This window comes from Athene cunicularia (genome assembly GCF_003259725.1).
Source record: "Athene cunicularia isolate RWA chromosome 6 unlocalized genomic scaffold, athCun1 chr6_part1, whole genome shotgun sequence".
Taxonomy (NCBI): domain Eukaryota; kingdom Metazoa; phylum Chordata; class Aves; order Strigiformes; family Strigidae; genus Athene; species Athene cunicularia.
The window spans coordinates 19957029-19976231 of NW_020799105.1; the positions used below are offsets into that span (position 1 = coordinate 19957029).

A 19203-nucleotide genomic window follows, 5' to 3' on the forward strand; every position below is an offset into this window, starting at 1 on the left:
AAAAAAAAAATCTCCTTACAATCAAACTGTCCCTACTCATTGCTTGACTTGTAAACTAACAAAAAAAACAAGCCAAAGAGAAATCAATAATAGTATTTTCACAGCTCATCTATGAATTATCGTAATCTGTGTGGGGAAAACTGAACCATCTGTTTTCTGCTCCTTACACTGTTACTGTATGGCTGCTCAAAACTGCTAGACAGAAATCAATTACTTGGTTGAGCATAGGAACTCTCTCTACATCTCTATATTCACATAAGACAGTAACTGGAGTGGGACAAGCTTTATATAAACTACATAAATTTTACAAGCTAAAAAGCAGTGCATGACATCAAATTGACAAATAGATCTTGCTAAGATTTTTCTATTAAATAGCCATCATTAGAGTAGACCTTACATTTAAAAATCTGTATTTACTCAGCTATAGCTATCATTTAAAAAAAAAAAAAACCACAAACTGCTTAGGCTGACATTTGTCACTCTTGGTCCTAGTCCAGAAAAGTCAGCATGTACTTTCAGGTACTTTAATTATGGGGGAAGAGGTGGAATTAAGCATGATATTTACTTCTTACAACCCCTCAAAAATATACTAAGTATTTAAATCCACTCCTATCTTACCTGAGGGATGTATTACAAAAGCAATTCAAAGAAAAAAAAAAAAATATATATATATACTGCTAGACTAAGGTTTTACCAGGAAGAAAGAGGATCCTCCATTCCTTCACTCCCCATCCAGAATCCTATGAAAATATCAATTCAGTTTTGGGGTTTTTTTTTAAGACACTCTATACAGGGAGACAGCTTAAATCCTCTCCTACATTTGCTCTCATCTACTATTCATCAGGTTAAGAAGTTTTCCTGTAGCAACCATACAGTGTGTCTGTGCACAGGAGCACTGAACACTTGGTCAGTTTTCTCAAGTTTGATGCAGTTGCATTTGCTTAACATCTTCAGCTTGGTTCTGAGTTGACAACTTCTTAGCATAAAACAATATGGCTGATGATAAAGACATCATTTAATCTCTTCAAACACCATAGTGGACATCTCAGCACCAAGAGAAATGAGAAGGAACAAGAAAACGCATTTGAGAAAGGATGACATGTAAGAGATATCTTAAACAAAACAAGCAATTAGAGACCCAGTATACGGAATTACCCTTCCCTTATTTGAAATCTAATATCTAGGCATTCTAATGAACTTGTGGGCAAGAAACTGTATATATGAAAAAGATGTGGGGTTTTTCCAGTGTGAAAACTAGTTCATAAAGAATATCGTTCTTTAACTGAACATACATATGAAACCAGAAGACATGCTGCTGGCTCAGGACAACTCAGGAATGGCTCACAAGAAAGAAACAGCGACAACAGTTCTTTGCTTGAGGAACACAAAGTTATTAATCTGTTTATGAATGGTCATCTGGTACAGTCAGCGATATATTCAGTAAAGCTTACATTCCTACATTGAATGGGCAGTTCCATTTTACTGGGACCATGCTCACTGCCAAAATGCCAGCATACACGCTGCAGTATCTCTCTCAAGCCTGCCAAGTGAAAAGGGAGAACAGCTACGACTGCACAAATTAACCTGCTATTCACGTACGTGGTTCGAGTCTCTTAAACCAGTTTCTGTTCTCTCAAGAAAATGTAATTTGTTTACTTTGCCTTGCAGACAATTTATATGATGCTCAGGTCTACCTCACTAAGCAAGGGTACTATTAAAACTTTTTAAAAAAAGAGACATTAAGCCAAAGTACAATTCATTCAAAGGCTGTGTCTTCCCATTCTGGTCTGCACACAAAACTGTTCAAAGTTCTACAGGACCCTGACACAGCCTCGTATCATTGTCTTAGAGCACCGTAGCAGACTTAGACCATGTTTTCATTTCCATTCTGCATGTTTGTAAAACAAAAAGAGATTGCATCTAAGGACCATTAAAACTATGTTTCATAGTAAGAAATCTTCAGAATCTTCTACATTTAGTAAATACACTCATTTGTGCCGTATTTTTTTATATCTTTCTGTATTTTTATCAGGGTCTGCAGCACCCAGTGTAGTGTGGCAAGGAACTAAAAATGACTACAGGAATACAAGCCTTTTCAAAAAGCTGCAGGCAGGGATGCTCTTCTCAGGTTAGCTCACGTGTGACAACGTCACGTTTGATTGCAATTCTGGCAATATGGTGACCCCTACCTCCACCTCAAGTCAAAAGCCATCTTTTTGATGTCCAAACATAAAGATGCACACATTTCTAACACTTCTGGTGTCTGCCATCTGTGTTCTAATACTGATCATTCATTTGATCTGATTGACAGCAGTAAAGGCTTGTTTCACACACAGTGAAGCAATGTTCCCCCAGCAAAACTGACAGATAAATCCCCATGGCACTGGATATTGGGGTTGGGTTTGGGGTTTTTTTCATTTTTAAATATTATGGACCAGATAAATGGCCATTCTGAGTCTCTTCTTTTAAATAATATCGATATTAAAAGACCATGCAGTTGACCCAAAGGGACTTTAAGAAACACATTTAACATGTTTACTAAGAAAAGTTAGGAAATGCACATTCTTAATTTCCATTTTCCACCTCTATTTCTGATCTTTTCTATAGGCAGAACATAGGGGAGGCAGATTTGTTTTCCACATAAGTTTGAGAAGCTACTGCAATTATGGAAATTATTTCAGGGAATCAACTAATTTCAAATTAATGACAGCTAATTTGAGTGTTATTTCTATGCTACAAAAGAGGAGACATGAATCATGAAGAAGGCTTGCTATTTTTTGTTTAGCTACCATGTCAGACAATGCCCAAATGATGTAGTAAGAATGGGCTTCTTGACGTGGTTGGAGTACATAATCTGGCCTCCTGTAAGTACATTACTAAAGTCTAGTCATAACTTCATTAGCAATCTGATTTATTAAGTTTACACAAAAAACCAGACACAGATGATGTTGTCAAAAGTTCTATTTTACAGACTGGCATTAACCATTCAATTACAACATAGCACTATGTAATGGAATCCTCAGTGTACCTTGGAAGGAAAACAAAATATATCTACAAAACAATCCAGGGTAAAATTACCCTTGAAGTATCAAGAACTGCTATGAATGGTACCCAGTACATAACTCTGCTCACAGTTGGAAGTTCAGTTTTACCAGTCCCTCAAAGCACTACTTGGATGCATTTTTATACCACCTTGACTATATGCAAAGCTCACAAGGTAAGCTTCCTGCTGTTACTCCTGTAATCAGGAGAAATGCTGAAGGTTACACAATTGTTCCAAAAAGACAAATAAGAAAATTCAGACCCTAATCTGAAGTTTGGAGTAAGGCATCTGTATTTATCAGATTAGTATTTCAGAAAGAGTTGGGAAAGGAAATGACAGGCTCCTCACCATGGGATGGCAAAATTCTATACAATCATAAGGGACAAGTGGAAGGTAAATGTGAGACAGAAAAGAAGAAAGTAAAAGGCAAGGAAGGAACAGATTGTCCACAGCAGATACATTTTTAAGAACAGATGGCAATGACATGATATAAGGCACTTGGTTCCCAGAGATTTGGCAGTCCTCAAAATAGTGGAATGGCTTTTACAGTAACCTGACTCCAAAGCACATTCTTCCAAGGAAACAATAGGTGAGAAGATATTTTCATACACTGCACTGACTGGTCTGAGAGCTGACAAGACAGAAGGCTGAGAAGTTGCAAGGATGAAGCAGGAAAGCTTTCTGGCATTGCACAGTTCAGACCCTGAATCTGCAGGGCCTGGGGGCCACACAGCAGCCATGCAAATTATTTACCAACACCAGTGACCCCTCAGTTCAGTCATCCTCATTATAAAAAAAAAAATAAAATATTGTTCATAATAAAAAAACCCACACACATACACATTCATACATAACTAATATGTAATAGAGGAGAAAAACCCCAAGCCCTCTGGAGTGTTCAAAAGACAAAGTACTCTATCAGCAACCGCCTTCAAATTTAATCCAATGCTTTTAGACAGACGGAATTTAAGCAAGAAATTCTGGTGTTTCAGCGCTACCACTTCTGTTTTATTTAAAACAGAAACAATACAAGAAAAACAGTGTTTATTTACTTAGAGAAAGACTGATCCTCACTTATTAATTTCAACGAACATAAAAATTACATGCACTTAGTGAATTCAACTGTTTCTGGTCAAGACGAAAAAAATGACACACACAAACAGAAAGAGATGCATTTTTCTCTTTTCTCTAAATAAAAGGAGGGTACAGCATGACAAAGAACTGTTGTTCTGCTGTCAGTCAATTCCTGGAAGAATTATAGAGATTATTCTAACTCAAATGAAAATATTCCACTGCACTTGCACAGAAAAGCTACTGCTGTCATGGGCCAGCTCAATGCCTCAGTGTATTTTGATTGTCAATGCTTAAAATACTTTCCAATGTCTTTTGCTGAAGAGGTATGTAATGGGCAGAGTACTTGATTTTAAATTTCTTTATCAGAGTGCATAAATTAAGCCAGAAACACTAGTGCCTAATGTAAACATAGTTTTATTCATTTTTAAAATGAGATGTATTTAATTTGAAAGCATATGTCTGTGTATCTACACTACCTCATACATCTGAATGACTCAGCACTTACCCACAAAAAACAGCTGTCATTATTTCAAACCACAACATAATGGGCTATGTCCATTACCAATAAAATGTTTCCAAATAAAGCATCTAGGAAAAATCACCTGTCTGCTACAGACTTCACAGACCTCAAGACAACAGGAAACATGTTCATTTGCATTTTCTGCACCCACCTTTTTCTTTTTTTAAGCACACAAAATCCAAAAGTCTCATCAACTCAAGAATTAGGGAAATTTAATTCTCAATTACTGGAAGCTCTACATGGCAAAACTCAGTCTTACTGATGCAGAGAAGCTGGTCAGACACTGAATGAAAGGTAATCCTTGCTCGGAGTCTTTCCATAACTGAAACAGCCTGAAGAGAAGATCATTTACCTACATACATAGTAAGGAGGGAGCTAGAAATGTCTTTGATATGGGGCCTTCTATATCCCAAGAGCTGATGGTCTGATGAGGACAAATCTCATCTAAATGTAGCACTACTCAGCAGGCAACATTCACTGCTTTACACCCAACAGCCCACCCACATTTTCATAATACCTCTGCCACCACTGAAATTTTCTGGGTTTAGGTAAAAACCAGCGAAGCAGATCTTCAGGAGTGCACGTGGTGACAAACACCAACACCACACAAGGTGTCTTGCAGTCTGGAAGAGCACAAGTCATGCAGGGGATGACCAAGGAGTGTGTTCATGCCCCTGTGTGACCCAGTGGCATCATCTAAGACATCCAGCTCAGGAGCCCCCACTGACTTCTCTCACCACTGTGCTGACTTCAGCCAAGGCCAGCTGGTCAGGCAAGCTGAGGCCTAAGCATATGTGGGGGGGAATATAGGGAATTTCTGCAGTGAATGCCATGCAGAAAGACAACAAACTCCAGTAAGGCTAAATCCAGGCAAAAGCAAGTCTGACTGGTCCCCTGAGATGCTCCCAGTTCTGCTATTAGGTATCTGACAGTTTTACTGCTTTTGCTGTTGATGAGCAGCTCTTGTAGGACACAGCTTGCTCTGGCACGTTGTTTACATGAAGATACTCTGCAATCCACCTGACATTAAACTGTTGCACTTCTACACAAAGAAGTTGCTCAGCTTGTCCAGAATAAGCCATTGCATTTGCCTGTCATTTCAGTTTTCATGATCATCTGCTTTCTCACACAAACATTCCTGTTTATAGTGGGCTACATTTGCATCTCTGCATGAAAAAAAAAAAAAAAATTATCTTGCATCAAGTCACAGCCTGCCAATTAAACAGAACTCTGCAATTAGATTAAATATTGTTGGCAGTTGGGATAAGTTTATGTGAGAAAAAGTAAAACACCACATTGTGCATTAAAAGGATTCGCATATATACAGGGATTTTTATTGTTTGCCTGTGTGAACCAGAAACTTCCAAGTGACCAACATCTAAAAGGTAATTTGTTGTTATGCTAGGGTAAAGATCTAGCACTGCATTTTCAACATAAGCCCCAAGTCACTGTTACCAAAATGTATTAAGATCAAAGAAGCATCAGGATAATAAAATATATTGTAGTAAAGTAAATTTCATTATAGTAAATTTCACCACAACCCACAGTTAAAAAACAGTTTCTTTACAGGGCAATTTTAAGGCACGTGACTTTTACTTCAAACAGCTCAAAAAAAAAAAAAGAAAGGATTTACCATCCAAAATCACGTTCGCATCAGACAAAACTGACATAATACACTCAAAGATGGTATCATGTTATGCTACAGTCCTCTTGCCACCTGCCACAAGGCGTGTCTAACCTATGTAAGGAAATTTTTGCAAGACAAAGATTGCATTAAATAGTTGTCTCAATTATCCTTTCAACAGCTGATGTTCAGAAGACAGCCTTGTTTTTACACAGAAGCATTTAATGCACATACGTGCTAAAGCAAATTTTAAAAGCAGCTGCTTCAGACAGTTTTAAAACTTCATAGAGGAAACAATCAAGGACTATCACAGAGTATGGAATCTGGGGTATTCCCAAATTCAAAGCACAGTAATGCAGTACACTACTGTAGGATGTATCACAAGAACTGGCCAAACCTGTACAGCTGCAATGATTCGTAGTTCTCGCAAGCGGAAGAAAAATGTACAGGCTGCACCAGCTCAGCAGAAACAATGGAAGGCTTTCTTTTAAATACTATGTCCATCTACTCTAACCATTTTTTACAGAACAGTGAGGCTGTCATTCCTCAAGGAAAGAAGAAATTGTAACAGAGGAGAGAAACAAAGAACATAGCTCAAGACAACCTAGATATTTTATAGTCAAAGACTGTGCCCATTAAATGCAGAGCAGTTATTTTTCTTTGTAAGGAAAGCAATAAGGGGAAAAGAGTGAAACAAGGACATCAGAGTGATCACGGTGCTATATATTTTGATAGGAATGCACACTTAGCCAGAAGTACCCGATGCAGTTAAAAGTAGTAAGACTGCTTTTGAATGACAGAAATTAGTTATCGATTGTTAGAAGCACTACAGGAGCTGCTGTAGTTCAGAGTTCCTTTTTATTCGGCATCTTGACACACTGGAAGTCAGTACAGAACTGAAACATCAGTTATGGAAGTGACAAAAGCTGTACGGAAATAAATCAGTGTTGCTGCTACAGCAATGACAAATTCAAGAACTTGCCTGGAGATTGTAGACTAAAAGGAATGTTCAACAAGGAACAGATATGAAAACAAACGTGGATGCACAAATAAGATGCAGAGGATAGGGATATACAAACTGTATTAGGACTGCTGTAAACCACTGACATCTAGAGATAGGCAAGAAAAATGCAGAATAAAACATAGCACAAAACTTTCATATGCAATAATTCTTAACTTATACTTCACAATTCATATTTAATTCACTTCCTTTTTTTCCTTTAGATTATCCCTTTCGTGCTGCTTGTGATGCACAGGACCATAAACCATTTATACAGATTAACATAGCAATGGCAGACATCCACATCATGCTCAGATCATGTTTGACTGAAGCATTTACATCCTAGATTATACTGCAGATTTCCCGTACTCTCATCTTTGATTCTATATTACATATTCAAGTTCAGTCACTGCTCTCCACGTGGTTCAGATCTCTAAGGCTAATCAGTGCCATACAATCAGATCTAGTATCTGGTATGCTGTCTGACAGCCATTTAGTGAATGAAGTAGTCCACAATTTAGGAAGCTAATGTAAATCAGTCTTAATGGCAATCCCCTCCATGTGCCACCTACATGCTGCTCTGATATAACCACAGATCCCAGGAAAGACAGAATTAGATTGTGCAGCTTCTTACCTGCAGCTCCTTTGAGACTCTCTCTAAGTGGTTAGTTATCTTTTTTATTAGGTCACTATACATCTGTTCCGAATGCTGCTGGCATACACACTTATACACACAACTGCAGAAACAAATATAGGAACAAACAATGAACTTACAACAGTTTGCAATGAAGGGTAACAGACTTCAAAATATTTTATTCAAGTCTCAGAGGATAATAAGAGTTAATCAAATGATTGCTGAACTTTTAAATACAGCTCTAAGCTTGGAATGAGCTCTAGCAGACTCTCAAGTCTCCTCTGGAAGCCCCAGTGTGTCCGTCCCATTCCCCTCCCCGACCTCACTTAATTTACAAGTTCTCTGACCAGTGCACTTCAGAACAGCCAGGATAACTGTCAACAGCACACTCCTAATTCTGGCTTTTGTCTCTACTATGTGAATGAAGTCTCCATCAAAATAAGGAGGTTAAATGACTGCATACTCTAGGCTAACCAAAACTGTGCTGGCATTTTAAAAAGAAACAGGAAAAGTTCTAAAATTGCAGACCCAAGCATGTTACTACAACCTTTGTTACTTAAGTTTAAGAAAACCCTACACTTTCATAATAAAGATACAAAGAACAGCAAAACTTTAATTCTACATTCCATGGCTTGTTTCTATTAACTCTGATCTTCAGTGTTACCTTTGTTTTTTAAGAACATTTTATTGCTCTCATACTGCAATATAACATATCTGCAAAATAAAGCAATGTATTGAAAACATATCTACCACAGTTGTAAAACAAATATATACATTACTTTCAGCAAGTAGTTACATAAAGGTAGTCATCATAATCGTATCTGTACCAAGCAGCTTTTATTTTTCTTGAGTTGCTTTCATTCTTTGAAGTCAGGATTTTGAAAACTAGCTGCCAAAAATCAAGGGGCACAATGAAGACTTCACCTGGTACCCTAGGCAAGACAAATCTCCCTCTCACAACTCTGTTCTGCCCCCCTTTGCACAGAGTACAGCAAACAGCATAGGCCAAAAACTCCTCCTCGGGTCACGTGTAAATAAACTATTGAGGTTCAGATCCTAGACCTGAATTCTGCAGGTTTTTAACAGCCCCAAAAGCCTAAAGCTATGGTATAGCAACACTGTGTCTCTGTAGGGGAATTAGGACTTTTCAATTCTCTACTGAGAAGGTGGTACAATGACAAACAGACTGCAAAAATGGGATTAAAACAACCGTAGACTGCAAGCTACTGGAATTTTCTAATACAAGTGAGAGGTCAGGCATCAGCTTCAAGCCTCCAGGGACCAAGATATCACTTTCATTCAATAACTGCCACCCTCAAAATCTTCTGGAGGAAGGTTTTACAAGTGAATTACCAGTATCTTTTAGCAGTTGGTATTTATTCCCTTTGACAACTTAAAAATCCCCCAAAACACAGCACTCATCCCTATGCAGTCTGCTCACTTGGCAAACCATGCTATTCCTTAAAAACCAAAAGACACCCCACCCTCTCCCACTATTCTATTTTTAAAATAATTGAGTATCGGTAGCTTGATATTATTTAAATAACAGCCAAAGTCATCCTTGTTTCTTTCACATGAAGTCTACCAATAGCAGATCCTATTTTGGACCATGCAAGTGCAAATACATTTTGGTACGATGCAGTAACAGCAAAAATATCAATTTAATTTGGACCAATGGGAGAAATACTGATAAGAAAAGCCAGATTGATTTTTGTGATCCCTTTCAAACCAGTCAGCTAGGTAACCACAGCCAATGGCCATACGTTTGTTTGCTCCATAACTAACCAGTATATAGCCACTTCCACAAGTTGACCACTTCATTTGCAACAATATAACTAAACTGAATTTTAAAGTACACATCTGCTTGGTGTCACATACAATATTGCTATACCTACTTCTGCAACCCGTTCTGCAGTCAAACACCAATCTTCCCATGTACGTGCAGAGTGTGTTTACATTTTATTTGAGCACTTCTTTTTAGAGGTTCCTTCCCCATTTTCAGATCCTGTTTTCAGTTCCTGATTGGGGGTTGACTCTGTAAATCATCCTTGCCCTGCTATTACCCAAAAGAAGTCAGTAGCTTGTTAGTCCTTTAGCATAACCAAACACCTTGGGGAAAAGGAAGACCCAAGCAGGACATTAGAAGGTAAGCATTTACTGAGAGGGATGAAGATCTGAGATTTTTAAGTTATCTTGAAGAACAGCGATCTAATTGCATTGTACCTGGGAGGCAGCTCTAACAGTTGCCAGAAGTACAACTCAGCTGTTCATATTTTCCTCATCTCAAAGTTTCCTTCACATCTCTGCCAATATGTTTAACCCTTTTAATAGGAAGTGACTATGCACAGGCAGGCTTTGGACTCAAAAATGTAAACAGTCACTAATCACACTTTGATACCTTATGGGTAAACTGATCCATAGTAAATATCTGCATACACACCTTTGAAGTTATCTCCTAGCTTTCACTGCTGTGGAGTAGACAACTACAGTTATCACTGATCATGTCAAATACAGTAGTTTGGGTATCTAATAATATATTTTGAGTTTGCATTATGGAAACCTTGATTCCTTTAGTCAGCTCAAAGACGATCAAAAAGACCACTGTATTTTCAGCTCAGTTTCACTGTAAAAAAAATATAAAAAGATATGTAGCTGTTTGAACCACTTCAAAAAACACCCCATTTTCAGACTAAAGAGCTAGCCTAGGGAAGCAGAGAGGAGCTAAACCTCAAGTCTGCTACAGGCCTTCTGTAATACTCCAGGCAAGCAACATCATTAAAGTCAGTAAAAAAGGAGTTTTTCTTCCATCCTCAATCTATGTTGTCTAGATTATAAGTTAAACAAAGGGACATCCTTTAAAATAGAATTAAAAAACACAACTCCTCGTTGGATAAGGTTGTGTCAGAACAATTACATCCACAGACATAAAATTCAAAAGAAAACTTAAAAAACTGATACACTAGCTTTATCAGCAAAACTAAACTACAGGCATTCTTTTGTTTTAGTAAAATACATGCAACAGACATCTGTGCATCATTACAGTATTGCATCAAGTGTCGCCCTGATGTATAAGGGTTATCTTTGAGAAACTTAAAACCTATTATTCCTTTAATAAATAAAACTTTTGAGCAGTAAAAAGATGGCAAATATAAACTGCAGTTATCTGAAAATCATAACTAGGTACAGATCTACTCTAGCTATTAAAGCATTAATTTTGCATACCTACTCTTTATCAGGGATGACTATGAGGAGATGTTGGCTTAACTCTTACTGACGACTGTTTGCACACTGGGGATTTCAAGCTAGGAAAAAGGATTTTGATTACTTACACTAAAGGTCCAAAATGTCTCCCAGTTCAAATTTACCAACTCAATTATTGATATATATGCTGATGTGAGAGTCCTAATAACATCAGTTCCAAATGTTTAGAGAGGAAAGAGGAAATAATCTAAGTTTTTAACAGGAGTTAAGAGAGAAGACTAAACACCTGCCATTCTTTGATCTGGTCCCCTAATCCAAAATTTCAAACTAGAGAGACAAAGGAGCTAAGAGCAAGCAGGCAGGAGACAACAGAGCTCAAAGTCCCTAAAAATGGCAATCAGTGACCGAGTTTCCAGGGTTATTTCATAGGCTGCAACACTGTGGTGAAGAAAATCACAACAGCAGTGCTACTAGTTGTGTTGCTGGCAAGGGCCAGGAGTTCTAACAGCATTTTGGCCAGTAAATGCAGCAGCAGCTACCCAGCTTTCATCCTATTTACCAACACCCTGGATACCTGTCACCTACAGAACAAAAACTTCCATTTTAGTCAGTCTCTTAAGAAACATCAGGTTTCCAAAGCATTTAGCATTTTGGTTTGGAGCAGCAGTGTGGTTTTGAAGCAAATCCCCTACCATCCCCACTATTGCTTAGTCTGCGTGGCAGTTCTGGTGTGTGACTAGATTCCTTTTAAAGCAAACTGCAGCTCCGGGCCAGGTACAAATCAAATGTTCTCCAGCCAAGAAAGCGGACAAAGAACTGAACCTTCTGTCAGTCCTTCAGTCATCATCTAACTGCAGGTGCAGCACGAAGGCTGGGCAAGGGGGAAATCAGACCAAATCTACCTGATGCAAAACACACAGCTGACAGTTTATATAGATGGACCTTGGCACCAGTTGCTTCATTTAGCTCTGCATCTCTACTGCACCAAATTGGTTCCTATTAATCATCATAAAGAAGCCTTTTGAAATATTAAGTCAAATGCCTACTATGCCACTCTTTTCTTCCCCTTGGAGGAAAAGGATGTTGACACTTTAGTTAAAGTTTCTTAATATATTATGCTAAGCCACTGTGGTGGAGCTTACTTTAATGTTGATGTTTTCAGCACTTATGCATTTTAATTCTTTAGCATTTATTCCTGTTAACATGAGATGTCAAGATATGTATCTATTATTGACTCATTCCAAACATTTAAACAATATTGTACTTTACATAACCTTCCCACCTTCCTCTTCATAAATACAAAACATGACACATGCATGAAAAAAACATTTAACTTTAAAGAAAAAAAGAAAGTATCATAGCATTTAAGATTTCCTTACCTGTATATTTGTTCATAGGAGATAGGGATGTAGTCACCAGGACTCTGAGTTAAAAGCTGATCTATGGCACTGTCCAACTTTGGCCAATATGTGCTCTTATAGTCTTCAATTGTTATAACATTCATTACTACAAGAAAAAGAGAAAACTACATTTAGTAACTTCAGCTAAAAGATTAGAAGCAAGTGAATGCTTTGCAATTTCAGATCACACCAATAAGCTGGCCAGAAAAACTGGGAACAGTTCACTTCAATTAAAATAACCTCATCTAAAACTAAAACCCAGACTTGAATTTGTACCTTTTTATTTACAGAAAATAAAATAAAATCAGAAAACCTGCTAAATCAGTGCTTGCATATTTCTTAGAGGCCCAAGCAGCAGGGAAAAATCAAACTCCTGGGAGTTCTAGTATGACAATATAATAGTTAAAAAACCCAATCTGTAGTCTAGTAGTTAATCCAGATTAATAAATTACACGGCTTTGTAGGAGTCCAGAATCAACAATTAACACTGGGTCCTCACATGCAGGAAAAGAAGCTTTGGCCAAGACCCAGCAATTTTTTTTGAATACTCCTTCCCAGCAGATGTATTAATTTTACAAGTCTCAGGTGGGACTAGAAGTTTCCTTGGCCTAAAAGCTTGTGCAACTCCCTCTGCCTTCAACAGCAGTTAGGATCCCAGGCAACTTTTTTGGATTTGTATTACAGTGCCCCTTCTAGCAGGAACAATAATACTCCTTTTCCAAATAAGAATCAACACAGGGAAGAATAGGAGGCATTCAGTGTTCCCCTCACTCCCTGATTTTCCTCCTGAGCTTCCCAACCGCACCTTCTCGTACAAGCCACTCAGCGTGCCTTCAGACACAGAAGAGTTTTAATCTTTCTTTTTTCAGGAAGGATTTCTGAACTAACCCCATGTGACTCGGTTCCAACAGCAGCCAGGGTAGAAGGGTTAGCACCTTCCCTTCAGAGACATACTCACAGGACTACCTTGCTGGCTTGTCACACCACCGCAGCTTCACAGCAGCCACTCAAAACAAAGCCCTCAGTAACTAACAGCACTGGGTATAGTTCATATCAAAACTATCCAGACCAGGAAATCTAAAGTCATTTCTTCTTTTGAACTCCACATGTGCATCTGGGCTCTATGGAACAGAGAATAAAGACAGTTCCCACCCCTAACAATTCAGTTTAGATACCAGACTGAAAAGAAGTATTTTGAGTAGGGCTGCATTTTAAATACACGTGTAAATGTAGGTTCACTGGTGGGTTGAGCAAGATTTCTGAAACATTTTCAAAAGGGGTTGAAAGGATCTGGGTAAGTCACTTTTAGCAGCATTATGAAGTCTAGGGAAACACAGGCAAAACAGTTAACAGTTATCATGAAAAAAAAAAGAGTATAAAAAGAACACGGAATAGAAAGGTGCAAGACAAGAAAGTGTTTGAACGCTAAATATAAGAGCAGGTATTACAGATTCCTGTTGTGTGTCTTTTTAGGGTATTTCAGCCGGAAACTTTGCTTAGTGAGGAATGTCAGTGCAGTACTCCTAGCCCTCTCCTAACCCAACTAGCCACTGGTTCACTTTCGCTTCATCCCCACTACAGAAACAGATCTACCTAACACAGTACATGTCTGACTAGTGAGCAGGTCACCACCACCAAATACTACAGGATGCTGTCCCAAAACTCTAGCCTGCAACCTGAAAGTATGACACTTGTTTGCTAACAAGTTGATAAAGTTTACAGGTATGGGTACACAACTACGAGAACATAAATGAATACGTCCAGCAAGTCAGCTCCACTATGTAAAAGCATCCATCCAGTCAAGAACAGCACAGCACCTGACAGTAAATCCACCCCTTACTCATCTGTCTCACAATGACTCGCTTGAGTTCTCATCCCTTACAGAGCCCAGGCTCCAGGCAGATGTTCTCAGGAACAGCTTCCATGTATCAGCTTTATTATTCATGCTTACACTCAACAGCAAAATTTGAGCATGTCTTTCACTTTGTTACCCAAAAAAAGGTGGGTCTCCACAAAAGTGCTCTGTTCTACAGAAAACATTAAACTGAAGTCAGCATAAATATTAGACCAAGTCTTAAGATTTCAATGTATAATCACACCCACATGTGGTTTAACATATTAAATAAGCTCTACTCACTTGAAAGAAAACAGTCAAGTAAGAAATGAGAGCACTGCAAAATAATTTAACAGGCTGTTGAGATGTCAATTTATCTTTTTTACAATATGGAAAAAAAAAAGTAGCAGCAGACGGGAAGGCCTGCCCATTAGAAATGCTGCACAGGTAAAGGACAAAATGCTTTTACAAACAGCCCCTGGAGACTTGCATAGGAAACACTGATGAGTTCAAAGTAACATTCTAAAAAGGCTTCATTTTTATTCAAAAGCCTCTTACAAGGATTATTTCATTTGATTTCCACACTAGTTCTGAAACTAAGCCAACCATCATATTTATATAATTAAGAATGCAAACCCAACACACTGAACAATCATTTTTATTCTTTTAATCCAGAAAGCAAAATACTTTAAAATTTTAACAACTGTCACAAGTTAGTAACATCCTTTTTTTTCTGGTAGTGCTTACACACACACACAAAAAGCGAAGGATGACTTAAAGCAGCACCCTCCGATTACAAACTGCAAGAACAACCTCAAGACCAGGAAAGAAAAGAATCACACACATCCTTGGAAAGAAAATACAGACTGCCCTTTTAGAAACGTCGTTAATTTTTTACTTTTCCATCTTTTTAGGATGTCATTCTTAAATGTTTATGCCTACCTTAGGGATTCAAGATTTAAAAGGATCTGTCCAACAGCCTCCATTTCCAAATCACAAGGAAAGAGTGATACTAAAAAATGACTTTAATTCTGCAAGATTTATTAAGTTTCTGGAAAGTGACACAGACATTCTGTAACAAAGTATGCTAGAATACATTATTTTATCCAACTACAGCAAGTTTGGAGTGGAGCTGGGAGAGAAATCAGTCTGATCGAGTGGAAAGGAATTTTCCAGCAAAATATAAAAGACTTCACAAGTCAAGCCTGAGAAGCAACTGCTGCTTTCCCATATACAGTAAAGTTCAAAAGAAAAACCATTTAAGTCAAATGCAGCAGTGAAACCATTTAAGTGAAAAAGAATATGCATGAGCTTCATATCATAACCTAGATATTTCAGTATGAGAGCCACAATTGAAACACAGCCTGCTCCAAGCTAGCAAATTCTTTGGTATCAGCTTCAATCAGAAGAATGTCAAAAAACACTAAGATTTTTAAAAAGCCCAAGAGTAGGTATACATCCTCCGTGAAACTGATAAAAATACCTTATAAACACACATAGCTCAAAAAAGATGCTGGAACAGTAAGAAACGCAGAACATGAGAATAGAATAATATTCTTAAAAGAAATAAAATGACAGTGTAGGCTTTGTTATTTACACGAGACAACTTAACCTGAAAAGCTACTTGAAATGCTTCCTACCTTCACGTATAAAAAACATTCTTCTTTTAAAACTATATCTAAAAAGGCAGAGGACAGAGCAGGACAGATATCCAAACTCCTGTCAAGAAAGTAGACACTGGTCTGACAATTATCATTTTTTCTGACAATAAAAATCAAAGAAAGCTTTTTTTCATCTAACAAAGTGACACATACGAAGCTTTACTGCTTAATTAGCAATGCACCCTACAATCCTAAAATATTTTGCCAAAGTGTATAAACTCTCCAAGCAGATGTCAGACTAATCTAGACTTGTAGCTGTCGCTGTGGCTCTACACTCTCCCTTTTCTCAGCCGTCATGCACATGTTTACACAATAGATTTTGCTATACCCTCTGCCTGACACATCCTAGCATACATTAGCAAGTTTACGAGCTTGCCCTGTATTTGCTTTCAATTCTATTCTATTTTTATTGCATGTTTCTCAGTCTGCCTTTAGACTGGTTAGTAAAAGTAACGTTAAACTTTTTCTTCATCAGACAATTTGCCTACACAGCAAAGCACATACACTGCACTGAGCTGCGTTATGCAACAGGATAGTCAACAGATTTAATGGATGTGCCAACGCTCACAGCCACATGTGCCCACCCTAAATGGGACTGGCACTGAATACATTTATAATCATCCTTGCTTGAAAAGGATGAAAAAAACAGAAGGAAACCTCTTGATTTTCATCACAATTCAGACACACTGCAACTACCATTACAGAAGAGTTTTGTTTAAAGTATTAAATGCTCAACCTTATTTTCTCCCTTATGGCCTTTGAAAAAAATATTTTTCATAGCACCATTGCTCTAGAAATCTGTAACTATGACTGAAGCTTATGAACTGTAAATAAAGGTTTATTTATGTTTGCCAAAATGTGGGAAATTTTCTTAAGGTGCTTTAACTAGAAGAAAAGCTATTAAATGAACTACACATTATTATATCTGATTTTAATTCTCAGTCTCACCTAAATCTCAAGGAAAAACTGGATTTGGCCCCTTAGAAAGATTTAAAGGGTTTCCATCTAAACTTCTTCCTTCATTATTCTGCCAACTGAATTAGACCAGACAGCTTAGTTTGCAGCTATGAACATGAACAAAACCAATGCACTGCAAGTAATAACACAGGCACTGGATTTTTTGTTTTGGAGGAAAGAATCAAGAGGGAGAGGCCCATCTGAATATCAGAGGCACTCCCAATTTATCACAGGATTGTTGGAAACCATGTGTCATGCACATTTTTGAAGGTCACCTGTAGGATAACCTAAGACAAAGTCTCTGCATCGTGAAGTGAGCAAGGCATGAGTCCTTACTCAATCAACTCAAGTTCTTCATGCAGCAGGAGAACAGACAACTTTCCCATCAAGTTTAAGGCTGACAATCAGCTTCCCTACACATGTTCTGCCATTGGTAAGAGAACAGGCAGGAGGGGATCTAACACACAGCATCATTGCATTTTTACATCAAAACTGACATTCCTACCTTTTTCTATATATGAAAACTAAACAAAGGAGATTAAGGGATCCTCTGCCAGAGCCAGGATTAGAACGGGCAGGATCCCAACTCAGCTCCTGTACTTTCTCAGTCCATACGACTTCACTGGTCTTGTTCTGTTCATATACATGTGTCATGAAAGTTATCCACAACACAAAGTTGCAGAAAAGTTCTAATGAATTTAACTCAGATATTTTTGTATTTTACAGTAATTTTAATCTTCTTTATAACAATACTTAACATCAGTAACACAGATGTTGTGTTGGGATACCAATGCTTGTGAAGTGAAAAGAACTCAAAAACCACACTCTAGGGAAAAAAATAAAAAAAAAAAAAAAATCACACACTGCTGCTTCTTCTCCCCCTCAGACATAAATCGCAGATTAGCTGGAAAGTCACCTTCCCATTTGGTGAAGATCCAGCTTGAAAACTACTTTCATTCTGAAATAGAAGGAAAAACTAAGACTCTAAATTTCTGGATTGGGAATTCAAGAGCTTAGTTTAGCAAGGCCGAACGACATTTCATTTCGGCTGTCTCAAGTGTTTACGAGCCACCCCAAGGTACCTGGAGCCTTGACAAGCAAGGCAGGCACAGAGCCAGAGAGCTCACAGAGTCTGGGAGCCTCAACTTCAAAGCAGCCAGCCTTGGCAACGTGCCTAGAGCCATGAAACCCGGGCTACCAGAGAAGCAGGGACCCAGAAGCCTGAACTTCCAAGCTTCTCATCAGCTCTGGAGCTGAGCTGCTGAGAAGCTGGACAGGCAAACTAGCAGTGAGGAAGGCGTGGAAACAAAACCCAAAAAAATAAAAGCCAAAAAGTAGTGTGTTTCCCATCAAAATTTTATCATGGCAGTTAAAACGTTATACTTCCAGGAATACTTTTAACTAGCCAAATCTAAGTTTTCCGACAGCCATTAGAGAAAATAACGTATTTTGCCCAGAGTTGTGACTTCTGGAAATAAAAGCAGAATTGAAATGAGAAGAAAAAAAAAAATCTTCCCTTCCCTGCCCTCAACCTTAGCTCAGCAATTCAACAGCCAAATTTGCCGTTTCTGTTAAAAGCTACATGCAAAAGATGATTTGGAAAATGGGGGGGGGGGCGGTGGTAAATTCATCTCCAGTTGGTCTCGTCAGGCCTGTGCAAGACACCTGCCTCCCAGGGTAGCACACCAGGGGCTCTGCACAAACTGCCACCCGCCGTCACAAAGAGATTTCACCCTCGGGTTTGGCAGGAAGAAAAAGTCTTCAGGAAAACATGACCTGAGCTAAAAGCTGCAGGAAAAGCAATAGTGCCTCTGTAGAGTCGAAAACCCTGCCTACACTCGCTCTCCCAGTTCTACAGCCAGATCTACCACATCACCGTGCCGTGACAGGAAAACAGCAGCAGAAGTTGGGGTGTGTGCAAGAAAGGTTCTTTTCTCCCTCCAAGGCGCCTTAACCCATTAGATTTCGTTCCGAGAAGCCTCTCGGGCCAAGCCTCACGCAAAGGACCCGCCGTAGGACCGAGCCCAGCCCGGCCACAGGCGCGGGAGATGCGGGCTGGGGGCAGGGAGCGGCGGAGGAGCGCAGGCTGAGGAGGTAGCGGGGGACGGAGCCGCCCGGGGACAAAGCCCCCCCCCATACACCCGAGACCCCCGCGGGGACGGCAGGGCGGTCACTCACGGAACTTGGAGGTCGAGGCGTTGATGTTGATGGCGGCGGCGATGGCTCCGGCTCCCCCCTTGCCCGCGGCGCCCCCC

At 38.9% G+C, this 19203-nt stretch overlaps 1 protein-coding gene across 1 annotated transcript in view; it reads right to left on the reverse strand.

The window, feature by feature from the left end:
• CACUL1 (CDK2 associated cullin domain 1) overlaps positions 1–19197 on the reverse strand; it is a 49872-nt gene extending 30675 nt beyond the window's left edge. The window contains exons 1-3 of the mRNA XM_026851456.1: positions 19127–19197; positions 12476–12602; positions 7896–7998 (exon numbers count right to left, since the gene is read on the reverse strand). Coding sequence (XP_026707257.1) covers positions 7896–7998; positions 12476–12600 — 228 coding nt within the window. The 5' untranslated portion in view covers positions 12601–12602; positions 19127–19197. The remainder of the gene's footprint in view (positions 1–7895; positions 7999–12475; positions 12603–19126) is intronic.
• Positions 19198–19203: the final 6 nt, after the last annotated feature.